Source organism: Pyxicephalus adspersus, chromosome 4, assembly GCF_032062135.1.
Source record: "Pyxicephalus adspersus chromosome 4, UCB_Pads_2.0, whole genome shotgun sequence".
Classification (NCBI taxonomy): Eukaryota; Metazoa; Chordata; class Amphibia; order Anura; family Pyxicephalidae; genus Pyxicephalus; species Pyxicephalus adspersus.
Window position 1 is genome coordinate 22,515,126 of NC_092861.1, and position 17,106 is coordinate 22,532,231.

General features: G+C 39.9%; 1 protein-coding gene across 1 annotated transcript in view; it reads left to right on the forward strand.

Moving 5' to 3' along the window:
* Nucleotides 1-16,602, forward strand: part of ITGB1BP1 (integrin subunit beta 1 binding protein 1) — a 488,766-nt gene extending 472,164 nt beyond the window's left edge. Inside the window, exon 5 of the mRNA XM_072410091.1 lies at nt 16,564-16,602. Coding sequence (XP_072266192.1) covers nt 16,564-16,602 — 39 coding nt within the window. The remainder of the gene's footprint in view (nt 1-16,563) is intronic.
* The last annotated feature ends 504 nt before the right edge of the window (nt 16,603-17,106 follow it).

The window sequence follows — 17,106 nt, forward strand, 5'->3', positions numbered from 1 at the left end:
AAGTGAATAATCCCTTGTGGCACCCCACTGTGCCCTCCTTCCTTTACTTGTACTGTGGTCATTCACTGCTAGTCGTAGTTGGATCCATCAGGACAGATCCATAAACGACGTTGGTCGACCTCTGTACACATGTCAGATTCCGCCCAGGGCAAGCTGGTGCGTTCATATTGGATGACAATCATTCGACGTGTGCACAAAGCTGTAGGCAGCGGCATAAATTCATTTAATAAATCAGCCTCCATTGCCTGGTATATTTCTTATCATTTTCTATTACATTGTATTAGCTGGTAAATGTATTAATATGTTACTATGTAAAAATAAAGCTGTCATAGAATTGTAAATGTAGTATTGATTTTTCTAGATTATGCAGCTTTAGATATTACTTTCACTGCACATGGTAGACTAAGTATTTTGTTGGATTGGGGTTAATTTACCCATGTTTTGTGGTTGTACAGATATAAGTAAAATTATCTTTAAAATGCTCTTTGATATTATTCTAAAATGTATTGTACACCTTATTGTGATTTCTATAGCAGTACTATTCCCGGATGGTTGGAGCTTGTGTTGATGGTTCTGGGGTATAACAGTCTGGTAAATTTAGTCTATGTAGCTCTGCACTGACATAGAACACAAATAGTAAGGTTATGATGAGGTGGGCCAGGAGGATTCCTGCTGTACATATTATAATACTGCATGGCAGGCACGATTTACTTTCCGAGGTAATAGACGGGTTCTGATGAATCACAATGAACACTCTATTACTTCATGGGAATTGTTTCCTTTTGCCTTATTCCTGTTCCAGATAGTTTTGTTATTTAATTTGAGAAAACAGCATGTGATTTCAGTTGTAGATGTTTGCAGTTACATAATATATTTATGCAGTGATATTGGTCCTGGAAAAGATGGATTTGTGAAAGAAGTGAAAACCAGACTTATTTAGAATTACTAATGATTGTAGCAGAAGGGTCAACTTTCTAATAATAAGTATATTTTGCTGGTTTTCTGTTTGCTTACCACAGAAAAAGGGAGACTTGTCTAGTTTGTGATTTTTCCAACAAGAACAACATTTCCGTGTGCAAAAATGAACACTTTGTCTCTGTTAATGCTGGCAATGTTCACATTGGGTTGGGATCAGGCAATATTTGCCACCTTGGGGCAAGCCATTTAAAAGTTTTAAAGTCCTTCCTGAGAGCACACCATAAACTGTTTGTTATTACTGGTATAGGCCAGAAAAACTTCTGCTGTATATTCTGCTTAACCATTTCTGGCTTGACTTACAGAATTCAGGTAAATAAATAGCATGATTCACAATTGAATTTGAACTCTGGCCTTACCCTCAGGTTTGCTTGTTATATCAGCTCCTCTCCTCTATTGAATTTTCTTATTCTGATTTTGCCCCAGCTCACAGTGTGCATAAGAAACTGCAGCAAGTCAGATCAAGCCTGCCTCATTACCTATCTGGAGTCAGCATCATCTAGAGCAGGGGTCGGCAAACTTTTTGGACTACTAGGCCATTTCAGGAAGTCAGGAAGGCACACTAGGCCAGATGAAACAAGATGTCCAAGGAAAGTTTTTTTTCAAACTGTGACTGCAAGTGAGCAGCCTCAGTCTTCTGCTCTTCCGCGGTGTAGTCTCTGTACGTGGGCGCGTGCTTGGCATCGAAATGCCCCTTGATATTTGACTGCTTGAACGTGCTGTTGGTGTCGTTGCACACTAAACACAGGGCTTTGTTGCCACATTGGATGAAGAATAATTCGTCAGTCTATTCGGGGTTGAAGACACGACATTCGAGGTCAACCTTCCGGAGACTGGTAGCTGCGCGTTGCTTCTGCCCTTTAGGCATAATTGGGGTTACTGAGCGGGAATTTGATATCAATGATATTGTGGGAACTCGCGATAACGCAACAATTTAATTAGGCCAGATCCAACAATAAATAACTAGGGAGGCAATAGACTGGACTGGAATACCGGCTAGGCCATATCCTGCCTAAAGGCCGGAGTTTCCCTACCTCTGATCTAGACCAACCTTTTCTCAGCAGGTACATTGGGGTTATCACTGAGATATCGAAATAAATATGTGGGCATAACCAACCATAAACTAAAAAACAGAATTGCACCTGAAGTATCTGAATTAAATGGTCTTACAAAATTCTGAATTTCCATGGGTTCCTTTTTGAATTTCAACTTGCAATGGTGCTCAGGGTAATTCTTTCATTGTTGCCCAAGAACAAATAGTTTCTGAACAGGTAGTTCTAGGACCCTTCAGTGACATCCTGACAACCAACTCTAGCACTGCATATCACCAACAACATTGCACAAAGACCTAACAAACTGTAGAGTAGAAGAATGGGCAATGCACCACTTACCCATTCACTGATCCTCTCACTACCACACAGCAGGAACAATGCTCTGTGTTGCCCACAGCTTTAAACCACAGGGCTGTTGGCTGACTCCATTCCTCCTGTTCTTCTCACTAATAATGGAGATGTGAGGTGTTGGGATTTATCAGAGAGATATTAATCTGGCCAGCAGTACAAAGCTCCATGGAATGCAGGGAAACTTTGAAGGTGCCATTGGGCAGATATAAATATGCTGCAATGCCAGACATAGTCGAACCCCTGTTTAGAAACCCTGATCAAACCCTTTAAATACCAGCCTTATTATCCCTGGCCTTCAACTTTCATTCAATGGATTGATTCATCTTGGAATCATAGATATCACAACTGGGTGTTACATAGGGTGATGTGCATGCAAAATCTGCCTTGTTTGAGAGAAGTACTGAGGCATTGCTGTGATGTAATGTACAACACCTTGCTAGTTCCTTCTACCCAGCGTCTGCCTGCAATGCATAGAGAAGCACAATAAAGAAGGGTTTCTATTCCACTTACTATACCCCCTGTCCTAAAACCCTTTATGAGTGGTCTGTAAAGGCATTGTAACGGGGTCAGCAGGTAGACCAAAGTAAACTTCCTTTTAAGAATCTATCAACCCCAGAGTCAAATGTACAACCAGGACCAAAAGTTTAGTTAATTGGTCAAAGAAAATGTATTATACAAATGACATTTATCATTGTAATGTCAGCAGAAAGGAAAGGAAAACAATGTCTGGCACCAAATGGAGGCAGTAAACTGCAGGTGGTGCAGGTATCTGTTTCACGTTTGTTTTTTTGTGCCTGCTCATCAAACCCTTGTGATACCATATAGAGGATATTCAGATACTAAGATCTGAAACATGGTTGCTCACATAAAAACCTACTAATTGCTTTGTGACAAATGCTAATCAACAGCTTCATTAAATATTTGGTGAGGTTATTTCTGGAAAGGAGATTCCAAAATTTCAATATTATAATGATTCACCTATTTTTTACATCAACAATCCTTGCTGTTTAATATTATATCCATTTAATTAATGGCTATTTAAAACGTAATAATGGAAAAATGTACCTATCCATATGAGCTGCAGAACAGTTTGTATCACCCTAGGGAATCTCTAGGCTTTTTAAGATATGCACATGAAAGACAGCATCTTAATGTAATCTTATTAATGAGTACTAATGTTTAAACAGGACTTTTCTGTAAATGGTTTGTAATGATATGTATTGGTTTCTTTCTTTCTTGTGACTCTAATTAGCTGCCACAAGCTTAACAAATGTGCAGCTATCCTTACACCAGTCAAAACCTCCCCAATACCAAATCTCATTGCTCATTATATAAAGAAAAATGTAATAAAATAATAAAACAACAGAAATGAGTTAAATGCATCACCTTCCTTCCTACACATACGAGGGGGTGATGAGAGGTTCATGTCTTTGCCCAGAAAGAAGAGAGCCAGAGTTATGAAATAACACATTTATTCAACATATTCCCCCCTGAGACTGATGCACTTGGTACAGCGTAGTTGCAGCTTTTCTACACCGTTCAAATAAAAGTCCTTTGGTTGGGCTGCAAACCACCTCTCAGCAGCATCTCTGACGTCAGAAATGTCCTTAAAACGTTGAAGTGTTTCTTCAAATTCAGGAACAAAGAATAGTCCGAAGGGGCCAGGTCAGGTGAGTAGGGGGGATGGTGGACCAATTGGAAACTCAAGATGTTCAATTTGGCAGCCACAACATTAGACATGTGCGCAGGTAAATTGTCCTGCAAAAATAGGATCCCTTTGGTCAACTTTCCACAATGTTTCGTCTTAATTGCCTCCTTCAGCTGGTCCAGGAGGTTAGCATTATACTGTCCGGTGATACTAGAGCTCTGAGGTAGGTAGTCCACCAACAGAATACCGTCTTTGTCCTAGAAAACGGATGCCATGCCTTTTTTGGCTGATTTCTGGGTTCAGAACTACTTCGGCCACAGGGACTCGCTGTGGCGCCATTCCTTTGACTATTACTTGGTTTCAGGATCATAGATTTGGGGCTAGGTTTCATCCTCAGTCACTAACCTAGCCAAAAAGTTCTGTGCAGCTTCAAAATGGGCCAAAACAGCTTTGGATGCTTCAACCTTCTTCTGATCACTGTTCAAACATTTCGGCACCCACTTCGCTGAAAGCTTGCGCATGTTTAGGATAGTGTTGATAACAAACAACATGCGTTCATGAGATGTCAAGTATCTGTGCTATCTTTTTTGCGGATATTCGGCGGTCCTCAGTAATCATCTCATAGACAGCATCGCAGATTTCCGAGTCAGTTGAGGTTGGGGGGTGTCCACTGCTCATCTTCAACAGTGAAATGCCCAGTCTTGAAATGAGACATCCAGGTTTTGGCAGTGCTTTAGGAAGGACACTTCTCCCCCAGTGTTTGTGCCATCTCAGTGTGAATGTCCTTTGCTGACTTTCCCTGGAGAAACAAAAACTTCATGATGGCCCGTAACTCCAACAACGTGAAACTTGCTTGTGCCTCTGCCATCACAGCTTCTCACTAAAAGAAAAAACAGTTTTAAGAATCGCAAAGACCTGATATTTGCAGAGTTACATACTAAGATATTAGGCTGTCATATGCCCTCACACTCATTTTTCTATATTTCATCTGGAATAGTGAAAAGCCATGAACTTCTCAGCACCCCCTCGTATAATGTACTTGCTGCATATTGGGGCACACAGTTATACATACATTTGGTTTTATATCCTATGCATTAGGTACCCCTGCACATAAGTTTAGGAGTATTTTTAAAGATGTTGTTAGTAAAACACTAAATATAAGTTGCCTGCTTTTAACTATCTACACATGTGTTTGCATTCATTTATATTTGATTATTGTTTACTGAATGCTGTTTTATCTTTAATATATTGTTGGCATATTGGAGAGTATGTTGTGTTCATATTTACTTACAAATATTTTATCATGGGGGACAAGAAAATCAGCATTACCATCTAGTAACGCTAAAGGTCCTGTGCATGTGCAATAAATAGTTTGGGTCAATTGTAAATAAGGTGGGTCAATTGTAAATGTCAAATCTGTAACTTGCAAGTGAAAAATGTTATTATATCTTCACCACTAAAGGTGCAAAATTGAAGGCAGACATGGAGATGAAGAGTTATATACAAGGGGCATTCTAAAAATATATAACTGAAATACAAAGCCATGAAAATATATAGCAACAAATATGTAAAATGTGAAAGCCACATCAAAATGCCTTGCAGGCAAGTTTACAATAATTACCCAAAATGAGCACCTACAGAAAAACTGGCACAGGACAGCACAGAGAAAATGTGAAGGTTGTTTGTTTCAATTAGATAGGCCTGTTGTAACCCAGCTAGGAAAATAATAGGGGTTTAATGCATATTATATGCAAAGGAATGGGCGTTGTATGATTCAGTCCCCTAGGAACGATGCTTGACCCACTAGTGCTGAGTACGTTGACTATATAATGCTGGTTGAACCCACATTGCTATGCTCACGTGACACACAAGCAGATGTGCTGTTCTATTTCTCTCTGTGGGGGAATGTGGGGATTCCAGGTGTTGCTTGTCTCATTTTGATAAAGATGATCAGATGGGAGCAGTGCAGCGTGCGCTATCATAAATCTATGTCCAGTCTAGCACTGTAGGGATGTGCCATAGTCAGTGATTTATTAATGAATACAGCAAGCCCTGAACGTATCAGTCATGCTGAAAGTATTTCTGTCAGGCTGAGCCTTCTATAGAAAACACACAACAGCAGATTAGTCTCTCACCGTCCCATTAGGTGACTTGTAAAAGGTGGATAATTGAGCGTTGTAAAGTCTCTTTAGACCTGGTTTCCTGTCCCTGAGTCACACAAATATTGGACATTTCAAGACCAAAGGCCTCCTCGCCTTTATAGAACAATTGTAGTATTGGTGTCAATATGACTAACTCACTTTTGGATCAGGTGCCTTTTATCTTCTAAATTTTATAAACGTTAAAATATCCTCATCAGCATACAGTTAAAATGTGAAACATAAAACAGAAGTTACTTTGTATTTATGAAAATTATGTAAGACTTTCCAAACTTGAAGTGAAAATATGTATGTCATCAACAAGGATTCTTTATATTTCTGGTGGTTTTTGAATTTCAGACAAAACATTTCCTTTATTTCAGTATTCTGGGAAAGGGTTTGCAATGTTGCCTGTTCCCATGTTGCTAAGATTATTAAAGTTCCACTTTTAAAAATCAGTCATCATGCAGGTCATTGTTTACTGATGTGCCTTCTGCAACAATACCTCCTACCTGCCTGATAGCTTTGGGTATTTGTCAAAAAAGCTAAGCTGTGCATGATACTTGGCAATCCCAGTTTCTTCTAAGCGTGCCGGGGCTGGATGAACTCCCATTGACCTTGATGGGAGTTAATTCATTCTGGCCCGGCCAGTCAAGATGGCAGAAGATTGTCTCCAGAAAGAGGAGAAACAAGACGTTGGAGCTGTCTTGCACAGGAATGGGGACAGGTGAGTATTGATGGTTTTGTTCTTGTCCTGGTGATCAGAAAACAAGGGGAAGAAGTAGCCAAAAGCCTCATGGGCTGTAACTCTTCCTCCATCTATTAAAATATTTTTTTTAAGGTAAAGCTGATCTTTATGTCTGGGTCAGCAACAAGACCAGTTGATGGTGGATCTGGACCCTAGTCTTGAATCACAGATGTGGCGCTACCAAAGTTCACATGAGTTCAGGTAAGGTAACAACAATGGTTTATGATGGGGGGAGGATAGACTTGTATGGGGTATGTATTTACCGCCAAAGAAAATGGTTCTGTATTCCAGTTCCCATGATTATTGTTACTATTATAAATTTTAACACTTCATAAGTGGAAAAAGTTGTGATCAATGTATCATGTAGTCTAATCTTTTTATTATTTTCAAGCAATCAATTTAAATAAGACATTTTTTTAAAAAGTGCTATTGAAATGCGATCTCTTGATTTGCAATGAGAATGGCTTAATCAATTAAAATGATGAAATAACATTTTAACTAGGCTCATCAATTAGGTTATAGTGCAATCACTCAAAACTGATCAAACAGGCAAGCAGAGCCAGAAACAAATTATGGAAGAATGAGGAATCAGTCAATGCAGCAGCTTTGTTTTCCCCATCTCTCGTTGCTTTAATTGATTTTGATAGGATTGAAAAAGGTACAAAAATTGTATTCTTCTGTACTGCTACGACCCCATCAGACACTGAGTGCCTACAAATACATTCTACCTTGGACCATTTGGACCATCCTGCTGGGAAAAGGTTGTAGCTGGGCCCCCGGTCATCCTTCAGGCACTAGGATCCTGTCTAGTTTGCTTGGCGATTATGTGCCCCTCAATACAGGTCAAGGTCCGTTAGATTCATCCAAGAAATCTAGTAGACTGTTGCACTAAAAAATCATATCAATTAAAATGTGGAAAACACTGGGCCCAGCATACATGAGCAGATTTGTTGCCATATGGTCATTCCACTCTTGATTTCATCAATATTCCGACACATTTGTACAATATTATGCCCTTTCAATAGTTTTACCATCACGACTTGTGACCTTCTGATTAATATTTACCAATACGGCCAATCTATGCGCATCCAATTGGAACCCAAATAAAACTCCTACTTAAGATTAGTTGGCTGCTGAATTACTTTTCAAATTTATTTCAGGTGCATTTGTTTGTCTTAGTTTGTCTATGAAGACATCTGTCTATGGTGACTAATGAAGACAGTCCTACTTCAAACATCTTCAAACGTCAAGTATATCCATTCTCCTAGACACAACTAACCTGAAATATGTGATCCTTTGTTGCTGTTGAGGGATACATTTGTATCAGCTAGTAGTATTTTTTCATAGGTCTCATAAAACATAGATATGCCTGTTAGGTCTAAATGTAGTTATGTTTGACCAAATTTGGATTCCCTGTTCAATGAGAAGGTGAGAAGGCATAATGGTGATAATGGAAAGTAAATTGTTAAATGCGGAACCTGAGCTTCTTGGTCAAGAACTACATGTCATGTTCAGTGGTGGAGATAGCCAACAGTGAGCCACTGCACAGAGCCCCTGTCCCCCCTGGCAAAATGACTACAAGGGCCCCTGTTGGCTGAGGAGGGTCTGGGCCCTTGTGCAGCGACACACTTTGCACCTGTCTATATTCACTCCGGGTCATGGTTGTCTGAAGGTCTAGTGTGGGAAATTTGTTATTTTACCAAATTGTATGTATAGAATTACAAATCTTTTGTCTGACAATACAGTGTATTTCAATTTTGTGTAAGGATGTTTTGATTAGAGGTCCCTGACTTTCAGGACTATTATTATGTAGCTTTTTTGCAAGTGGGTGGAGATTATTGGCAGGATGGGAGTTGAAAGTCATTGCAAGCAGCAAAGCAGAAGTGAATGTTTTTGGTGACAGAGAATTGAAATATCCCACTTTTAAGGATGGGAAGTATAATGTCTCTTTACAGGATATCCACCACCCTGTCTGACTGTTGCATCTTTACACAGCTCATTTTCTGCCTTGTAGGCCATGCAGCTACTGTGTGCTGATGTCAGTATCACTTCTTCAATGCTTTCCCGAACAAACATCTGTGCAAGTGGTTCCACTTTACTTAGATGGAAAAAAAATAGCATATTGATTTAGCAATCAGTGTTAGAATGTCAGCTCAGCTCACATATCTATTTTACATTGCACTGATCAGTAATTATTCCAATATGTGAGGTCTGGCCAATTGCGATGACAAAGAAAATGGCATGTTCATTAATAAGGATGTTGTAAGTGATTGGATTGGGGGAATCTGTTGCACATGCTAACATAATCACATCATGCATGTTTTTATTATGCTATAACAGGAGCGTATACATTGTTTCCTTCCATTTTCAAAGACATCTTTTGTTTTCCATTCCAGGAATACTGTTATGACTGAAAAAACTTAATGAGAATTGGAAGATCCATGCAGTGAAAATGCGTAGCCTATATACCCATATAATTCAATGATTTCATTTCAGATTGTCTGTACTTTGGGACTTATCTCACTTTCCGTAGATTAGATAATACTTTTATGTATAGTTTCATTGCTTTGACTATGAACATCCCTTCTGGAATTCATGGGGACACAAAGTAAGAACAACACTAAAGCTTAGCATAAATAAAAAAAAATGGGTCTGATGTGTGGTTTGTTCTGTCTGCAGGTTTCATGTATTTAATGTATATCATATCACTGAAATGTACTTAACAGTAAACAAGAGTCCTATTGCTCCATTGTTAATAGGGAACAATAAGGTGCATTGACATGGCATTAAAACATTCACATTTGATATTTTGTTGTTTTTTAGGGCAGGAGATGCAGTATAAGCTAGCAGAAGTTGTGACCTAAATGTAGCATTAGCCTTCCAATCAATTCCAGTGTATGTATAGCTTCCATTTCACCTTATAATCAAATTCAATCTCCTGTGCTTTGCCTTCAAATCCCTCCACAGTTCTAAAAATATTCTCTTCGCTCCTCCAATGACCTACTAATAACTTCCTCACTCATAACCACATAACATGCACGGCTCCAAAATTTTTCTAGAGCTGCCCCAATTCTCTGGAATGGTCTTCCTCGTCCTAATTGGCTTGCTTCTACTTTCTGCTCATTTAAAAGAGCACTCAAAACCCATCTTTTCAAACTTATCTACCCATCTTCCTCTGTCTTTTAAAACCGTCACTACTTCCCACCACTACATATCTCCCCTCCTGTTGTGTGCTACTTCCCCCCCCCTCCTAGATAGTAAGCTCTTTGGGGCAGGGTCCTCTCCTCTTGTGTCACTGTCCTGTTTTTTAATAATATTAGGAATAATAATAATAATGTCCAGTATGGCAATTCTAAATTGTGAGCCAACTGGAGTTTTCTAATATATTTTTTTATTTAATTTAGTGTGCTGCTGGCAGGATCAGCTAAATATTAGAACCTCCAAAAGGACGCAAAACATCAAAGGAATGGTAAGCCGCAATATTTTTATATTTTTTTTAACAGTTTAGGTATGCTGTAAACAATACAGATTGGCCACAGACCTTTGCAGACTGCTGATTGAACAATAAAAAAGGAACAGAATCCTGTTGAAGCCATCTCTTATCTTCTTTTCAAAGGTTATGTATATAAAAGGAAATTTGCTGTATTGTACAATGCATCAGTGTACAACAGCACAGTATTACAGGAATCCAACTTTGCAGAAGATTTCACAAAGCTAATATCAAGAGAAGTGTAGGGACTGATGATGATTACATGTAAAACACATAAACTGATTAAATGGTGTTCTTGTACCCTTCTAAAGTTCGTTGGATCTTGGTAAGATGGCATTGAATGTGGAGACACTCCATACTGGCCACATAATAAGGTCATACCACAATGTTACATTGCATATGGTGTCAGTCCTATTCCTCTCCAATCTCCAATCTATCTAAAAGTAAGAAAAATGATTCATCTTGAGTTTTATTATAAACTTCTCTTTAACATCTTAAGGACACCACTTGGAGCAGGTAAAGATCTTATGACAGCTGGAAGTAATGCATACGTCTGTTGAAATGGCCACCTATAGTGTCCAAATAAAGCTTATGTGGCATGGTGACAATGCAGGAGAACAAGTGGGAGAGATAGACCATTGTTACCTCTTAATAGAAAGTTCATGTAGGACCATCATAGCTTGACCACCAGCTATGAGAGCTGCAAACTATTCATACTTACCTTTGAATTCATACAAATGACCTCTATGAGATTTCTGGTAATTGGGTATAAATATTCAGGTGTGTACAAATGCATGAAAACATAATTGAACTCTTTGTCATTTGTTGTGGTAATACCATTGGCAGACTCAATCCCAAAGCCCCTATTTATAACCCACATCTTGAAGGAGTGTACTCAAAGCATACAGAGCATAAAGTTTGTATGTTTGTGTTAGCACAACAAGATAAACACTCTTGCCCAAGGTCACAAAGTGTCCTGAAACTGCAGTTGTGGTCAGGATGACTTACTTCAAAGGCACTGAAGAGACCACTAAATAACTACTCTTCCAGTCACCATTGCCTGTTGATGTGTAATAAGTACCTGGCTTTGAACTTTTCTATTCATTGCCAGTACTCTAGCCTTGAATTTTATTACAAAGCATTACAGGTGTATGTGACACCCACTCCTATGTGACCTGTAATTATTCAGCATCATGAAACACCACTGGTAAGGATGAAGAGGATAAGTACATGAAAGAGCAATATGATGCAGAAGACATGCTAAGATAAATCTTGGTTGGTCTGAAGATGTCTCCAGACATCAAGAACCATTTGCTTAACAATGGCCAATAGGGTCTGATCATGGAATGTTCTCATGCTTGTAGGCTTCTCCATGAATAAGATGGACACTCCTTGGTCAAGCTTGTACGATGGATAATTGGTATGGATTTTTTACTGGGGAAGACCTGCCCTCCCTCCATAACAGGCACAAACATAAACATGATTGCCCCATGGCATACCCACATTTATTTCTGGTCAATTGTAGTAGGAGAATGGAGGTTTAAGCCTGTTCATAAGACTTGACTACATATCCACAGCTCACATCACATTTATGTGGTGGTCAGTAGGAAGAATGCCTCTTACATTGCTGGCCATTGGGAAGAATGTCATCCTTACAAATGGCCAAGGAACATCTAACAACCTTTGGAGGAACCCTAGTTGAGAAACACTGTACTAAGCTAAGTGATACATCTCTTTCAGAGTGATAATTTAAATTTGCTACATGAACAGCTTAAATCTTTTAATTAATCCATCAGAATGTTTTTCTGAAGTTGTGTTTAACTATACACATCCGGTTATAGTTAACAGTCATGCTCATCCTGGGTGAAAAGGTGACAAGCGTACAGAGGTCACCCAATATCATTCAACAATTCACCATGTTGGATTGATGGTTGTCCGATTGGGAATGGCTGTTGTGCATTTCTATGGGGGAGAGCACAACAGGGTTTGCTTGTCTTCCCCCTCCCTTCTCCATAGAACACAACAGTGCTGCGTGTACAGTGCTTGTTCACCCATCACGAAGATAGTTTCCAACAACAATCCTGTGGCCAACTATCAGAGTGCTCCTTTAACTCTTTACATATCCTAAAATGCTTTAAACCTGGATAGATCTGCCTTGTAAAACGTCACCGGCAGAAGTGACATAATGCTATCAGGTACACAATCCGTCAAGTTTTAATATTTGCAAACACGTTCGGGATTGACGTCTCAAAATGTAAAACCACCTACGTGTACAGCTGGTATTTAGCAATGGATTCTGAAAACACAGCTCTCCAGTGAGTGCGCGAACATGCCAAAACTCTCTGCTCCAAACTTGTCTGAACTCAGCTCGCTAAACTCGGAGAAAATACGTTTTTTACAAATAAGCGAGGCCTCTCTCGCAAGCTCACAGCCTGTTTTCCCACCAGATCTGCCCCACAGCAGATTTTATTTTTCTTTTAATTCAAAGGGAAGCCGCTGCACTCTTATTCAAGTCAGAAATTCAAGTGAAAAATGAAGCCGGCGAGATAATGTCTGCAAAACAATATGGAATTGCCAGTGTGTTGGTGGGAGCTCTCCAAGCTTGGCGTCAGGAAGTCTGCAGCCTGCTTCAATTGCAGCTGATCCAGCTTTACGCAGCTGCACTCAGTACAATTAGCTTGTAGAAACAATCATGCCTCTTCCTTCAAAGTTCTTTCTTACTATAGTGATTCCTCTCATCGTGACACTGGAAAGCCGCTCACAAGCCAAGCAGTGTTTGGCTGGCTTCATCTGTGGGAATTCATTTCCATCTATCTACAGACGACAAACAAGGGCTGATCTGTTCTGAGCTCAACTCTATTTCATATTATGATGTTGTGCATACATCAAACCTGTATATGCATTTTTTTCTAGATGATACTGCCACAAGTGTCACATTGTTTGAGCATTTGGTTATACTTATTTAATTGTTGAGGCTGTAAAAGCCAACCTGATACTTTTACATTTTAACCCATTTCTCAGACATAAAGAAAGAACTTAACAAGTTTTTTCTTCTTCTCCAGTTGAAGAATGGTTGTTGAGACTTGTAAAATGACCTATCAAGGGAGGCTACCATAGTCATAGACAAGGCTAGCTCTACATCACTGTGCACTATGTTGAAAAGATTATATATGATATGTGCACTTGTATGTCTTGTGTCTTGTATGAAATGTTTGTACTGACCTGTGTGCAATGTTGCAGAGATGTACACTGCCCTGTATATTACACAGGTGATTATAGAGTTTCGGACTGCCCTGTGTGTAAAGTTAAAGAGATGTGGTACAGCACCTTGTGTGCAATGTTGAACAGGTGAGCATTCCATGTGTCCAGTGTTTCAGGGATATTCACTGCCTTTTGCACAATATTGCAGAAGTGTGCGCAGCCCCCGTGTGCAATGTTACAGAGGTGTGCGCTTCCCTACATCCAATTTTGCAAGTATGTGCACTTACCTATGTGCAATTTGAAGAAATATTTGCTACATTGTGTACAGAATTGCAGAAATGTGCCCTGACCTACTACAATGTTCCTAACAAATGCACTGCCCTATATTCAAAGTTGCATAGTTATTGTTCTAGAACTAGGGCAATTACAGTCTTCGGTATTACATAGCTGTCACAGGTAGCAGCCATCCTGGCAGGTTCACTCTAAAATGTCTGCCTGAAGAAAGCTTAATTGATATCACTGGCACCAGGTTTTCCCCCAAGGCTTCACATCCTCCTTCTCCAACCACAATATTGCCCATAAAGCCGGACAAAGATGGGGAGGGAGATGAAGCTGCAGATCTGGGTCTCAGGTAATTTAATCTTGCTGGAGTAACCACTCAGGTTCATTTTAAAATCCATGTATGGTTCATTTTTGCAGCCCCACTGGGAACATTTGTCTTCAATTTCACAACTGGAAGTGAATTTTAACCACACTGAGTGTCCCCATCACCCCATGATAATAATAATCTATACAAATGGAGGGGAGACACACAGCACTGGTCGTTCTATAGAGAATGGAGGACAAGTGGAATTCAGGGAATCACTGACACTAGTACCAGCCAATAGTGGCTTCTTCTGTAGAAGAATTATCCACCTAAAATGAAGAAATTTTAAACTTTTCTATAGAAGACCAATGGCTCCTCTCTCCTAGCTTGTCATTTCAGTATTTATATAGGGCCAACATATTATACAGTGCTGTACATTAAAAAGGGGCTGCAAATGCCAGACAGAAACAGACAGTGACACAGGAGCAGAGGACCCTGACCAGAAGAGCTTACAATCTAAGAGATGGACTAGAACCCAACAATATCTGCATAGGATGGTTGGCCAACTGTATAGTGAGTGCCCTGTGTTGAACTTTTGAACTTTTTTTGCTGGTTCATGTGCAACATTAAACTCATATATGGCTCATGTGTTTTGAACCCAACTACTTCATACTATCATATGACGTTCTTGTGACATGCCAGCCATGTGTCAGAAGGCTTGCACTCTCAAGGTATACATTGCATCACATGGGCTTACAAGAAAACACAAGCTGACCTCCAGGCAGGTAGCTAAATGAACATTTAAAATGCACATATGAGCTTTTATACCTGCTAAAGGAGTTGCATTTGTGTACATTCAGTCTTAAGGTTCATGCAGAGCTCTCAGGCAGTAGAGCCAGCCTGATGACCTGACTGTTCTCCAAAGTTTTAAAGCAATACAGACTGATCACCTTCCCACCACTGGCCCATGATTAAAGTAAAGGAGACTGGGTTTAAACCTTTTCTCTCTTCTCCTTCCAGCATGTTCCTTGTATGTTTTTTTGCATCCAGTCCTGATTGGTTCTAAATACTGCCTCTTTACAATACAATACCTACAATGCTATTTATATTTGTTACAAGAATGGGCTATGTACACACAGCAGGTGATTATCACAACCATTCATCTCAGGAATCCGACATGTGATGTTTGACAAAATTCATGTATCTGTCAGAAAAAGATGGGGAACGATTACTATACAAGTCAAGAGAGCAGTGGACAATGGGATTTACACTCACTCGTCCTTCCCTCTCCTATCTTCATATAACATAAGGGCATGTACAGAGAATTTACCATGTCTATGCAGCCTTATACCCATATGGGCCCATGAAATATTAATTAAAACTGACCGGTATGGGGTCAAATACTAAAATTGTGTATCTGATTAATTCAATGAAAAATCTGATCTGGAGTGAAATCATCTTCAATAACTGAACATCTGGGTTTCCAGTAGCTTCCTCTAGTTTCTTCAATAGCCTTTTAAATCTCCACCCTCACCTTTCTTGGTCCACATGCTATTGTGGGATTACATCTCAGGCCAAATTCTCATTTTACTAGATATTTTCTAGAATTCAACATGGAGTGGTATGAGACCATATTGCTTGTCATGATTGAAAGACCTTGTGAGTGTCTCCTGTCTCAATTTAGGTCTATAGGAGCTCACTGTTCTGGACCAGTCATTTCTAATAGATATTGCAACCCAGAGGATGCAAACAGAGAAAAGAAAACGACTGTTGTGCTGAGATAAGTAAACAGCTAGGTAGGGGTTTTCTCCAGGTTGGTTGAAGGGCTAGAGATGGGTGATTAGGACTCTCTTTATAATAAGCAGATGAGTCCATTACAGCAGTGCTCCCCAACATTTTGCAGCTTGCGGACCACTGAATCTATGGACCTTGGACTGCACTTGCTGTGTCACTCAAAGGGGAAGAAACTTCCCCCTGAGTTACGTCATAATGCCCAAAACCTACCCACTCTTCAGAGTGTCCAGAGACACAATCTGCCCACCGCCCTCAGCCTACGATCTGTATGGGAGACATGGTCCACAGCTCTGGCCGATGCGCCTCCCCAAGCGGGGTCCTTCTCCAGACTCCACTGGGGGGTGCATCGGCCAGAGCCGGTGTTCTCTGTGTTCTCGTGGCCCACCTGTCAGATGGACAGGGGTTGGGGACCCCTGCATTACAGATACTGATAGACATGAGATAATAGTCACCCAATCTAAAGCTCTGTACAGATGCTCAATATTTATCAGGGTAAGGAGGATGTTCAGCTTGAGGCTCCAGCTGCATCCTTCCCAATGTAAACAACAGTGGTTGTTCTTGATGTTAATTACTGATCCAGCAAGATGGAAAACCACATCATGTCAGGGAACAGCTTTAGAAGATGACCTGAGAAAATCAGCAAGGTTCATCTTGGGCTGTAAAAATCTGCATACACACAGCTCATGCCTTTTTGGACAATCATATAAAAATGAAAAAATGGGACTTTTTGAAAGCTTTACTGTCTATTGGAAAACTCTTGATGATGCAAACATGATCACAGTGACCAAATAATTCAAATACTCACATACTGAGCTGAGCACTCAAGGTTATGGACCTGCCGATGGGGAGACAACTTGAGAGATGATGGGGTCAGGTCCCCCCACATCTAACCTTCCGCTATCTATGGCCTGTATATAGATCCAGCTACTGGTTCAAACAGCTGGATTGGATTCCATATGAACAAATATAGTAACTGGTGTAAATCTTGGTGTAATTTCAAGTTAGATCTACTCAAGTGGACCGAGAAATACCACCGTACAAAGAAATAGGCCGGTTTGACTTTAACAATGCCTATTTTCCTTGAAGGGTTAAAAAGAGACAAAGCTTCCTGTGACGTGCATTT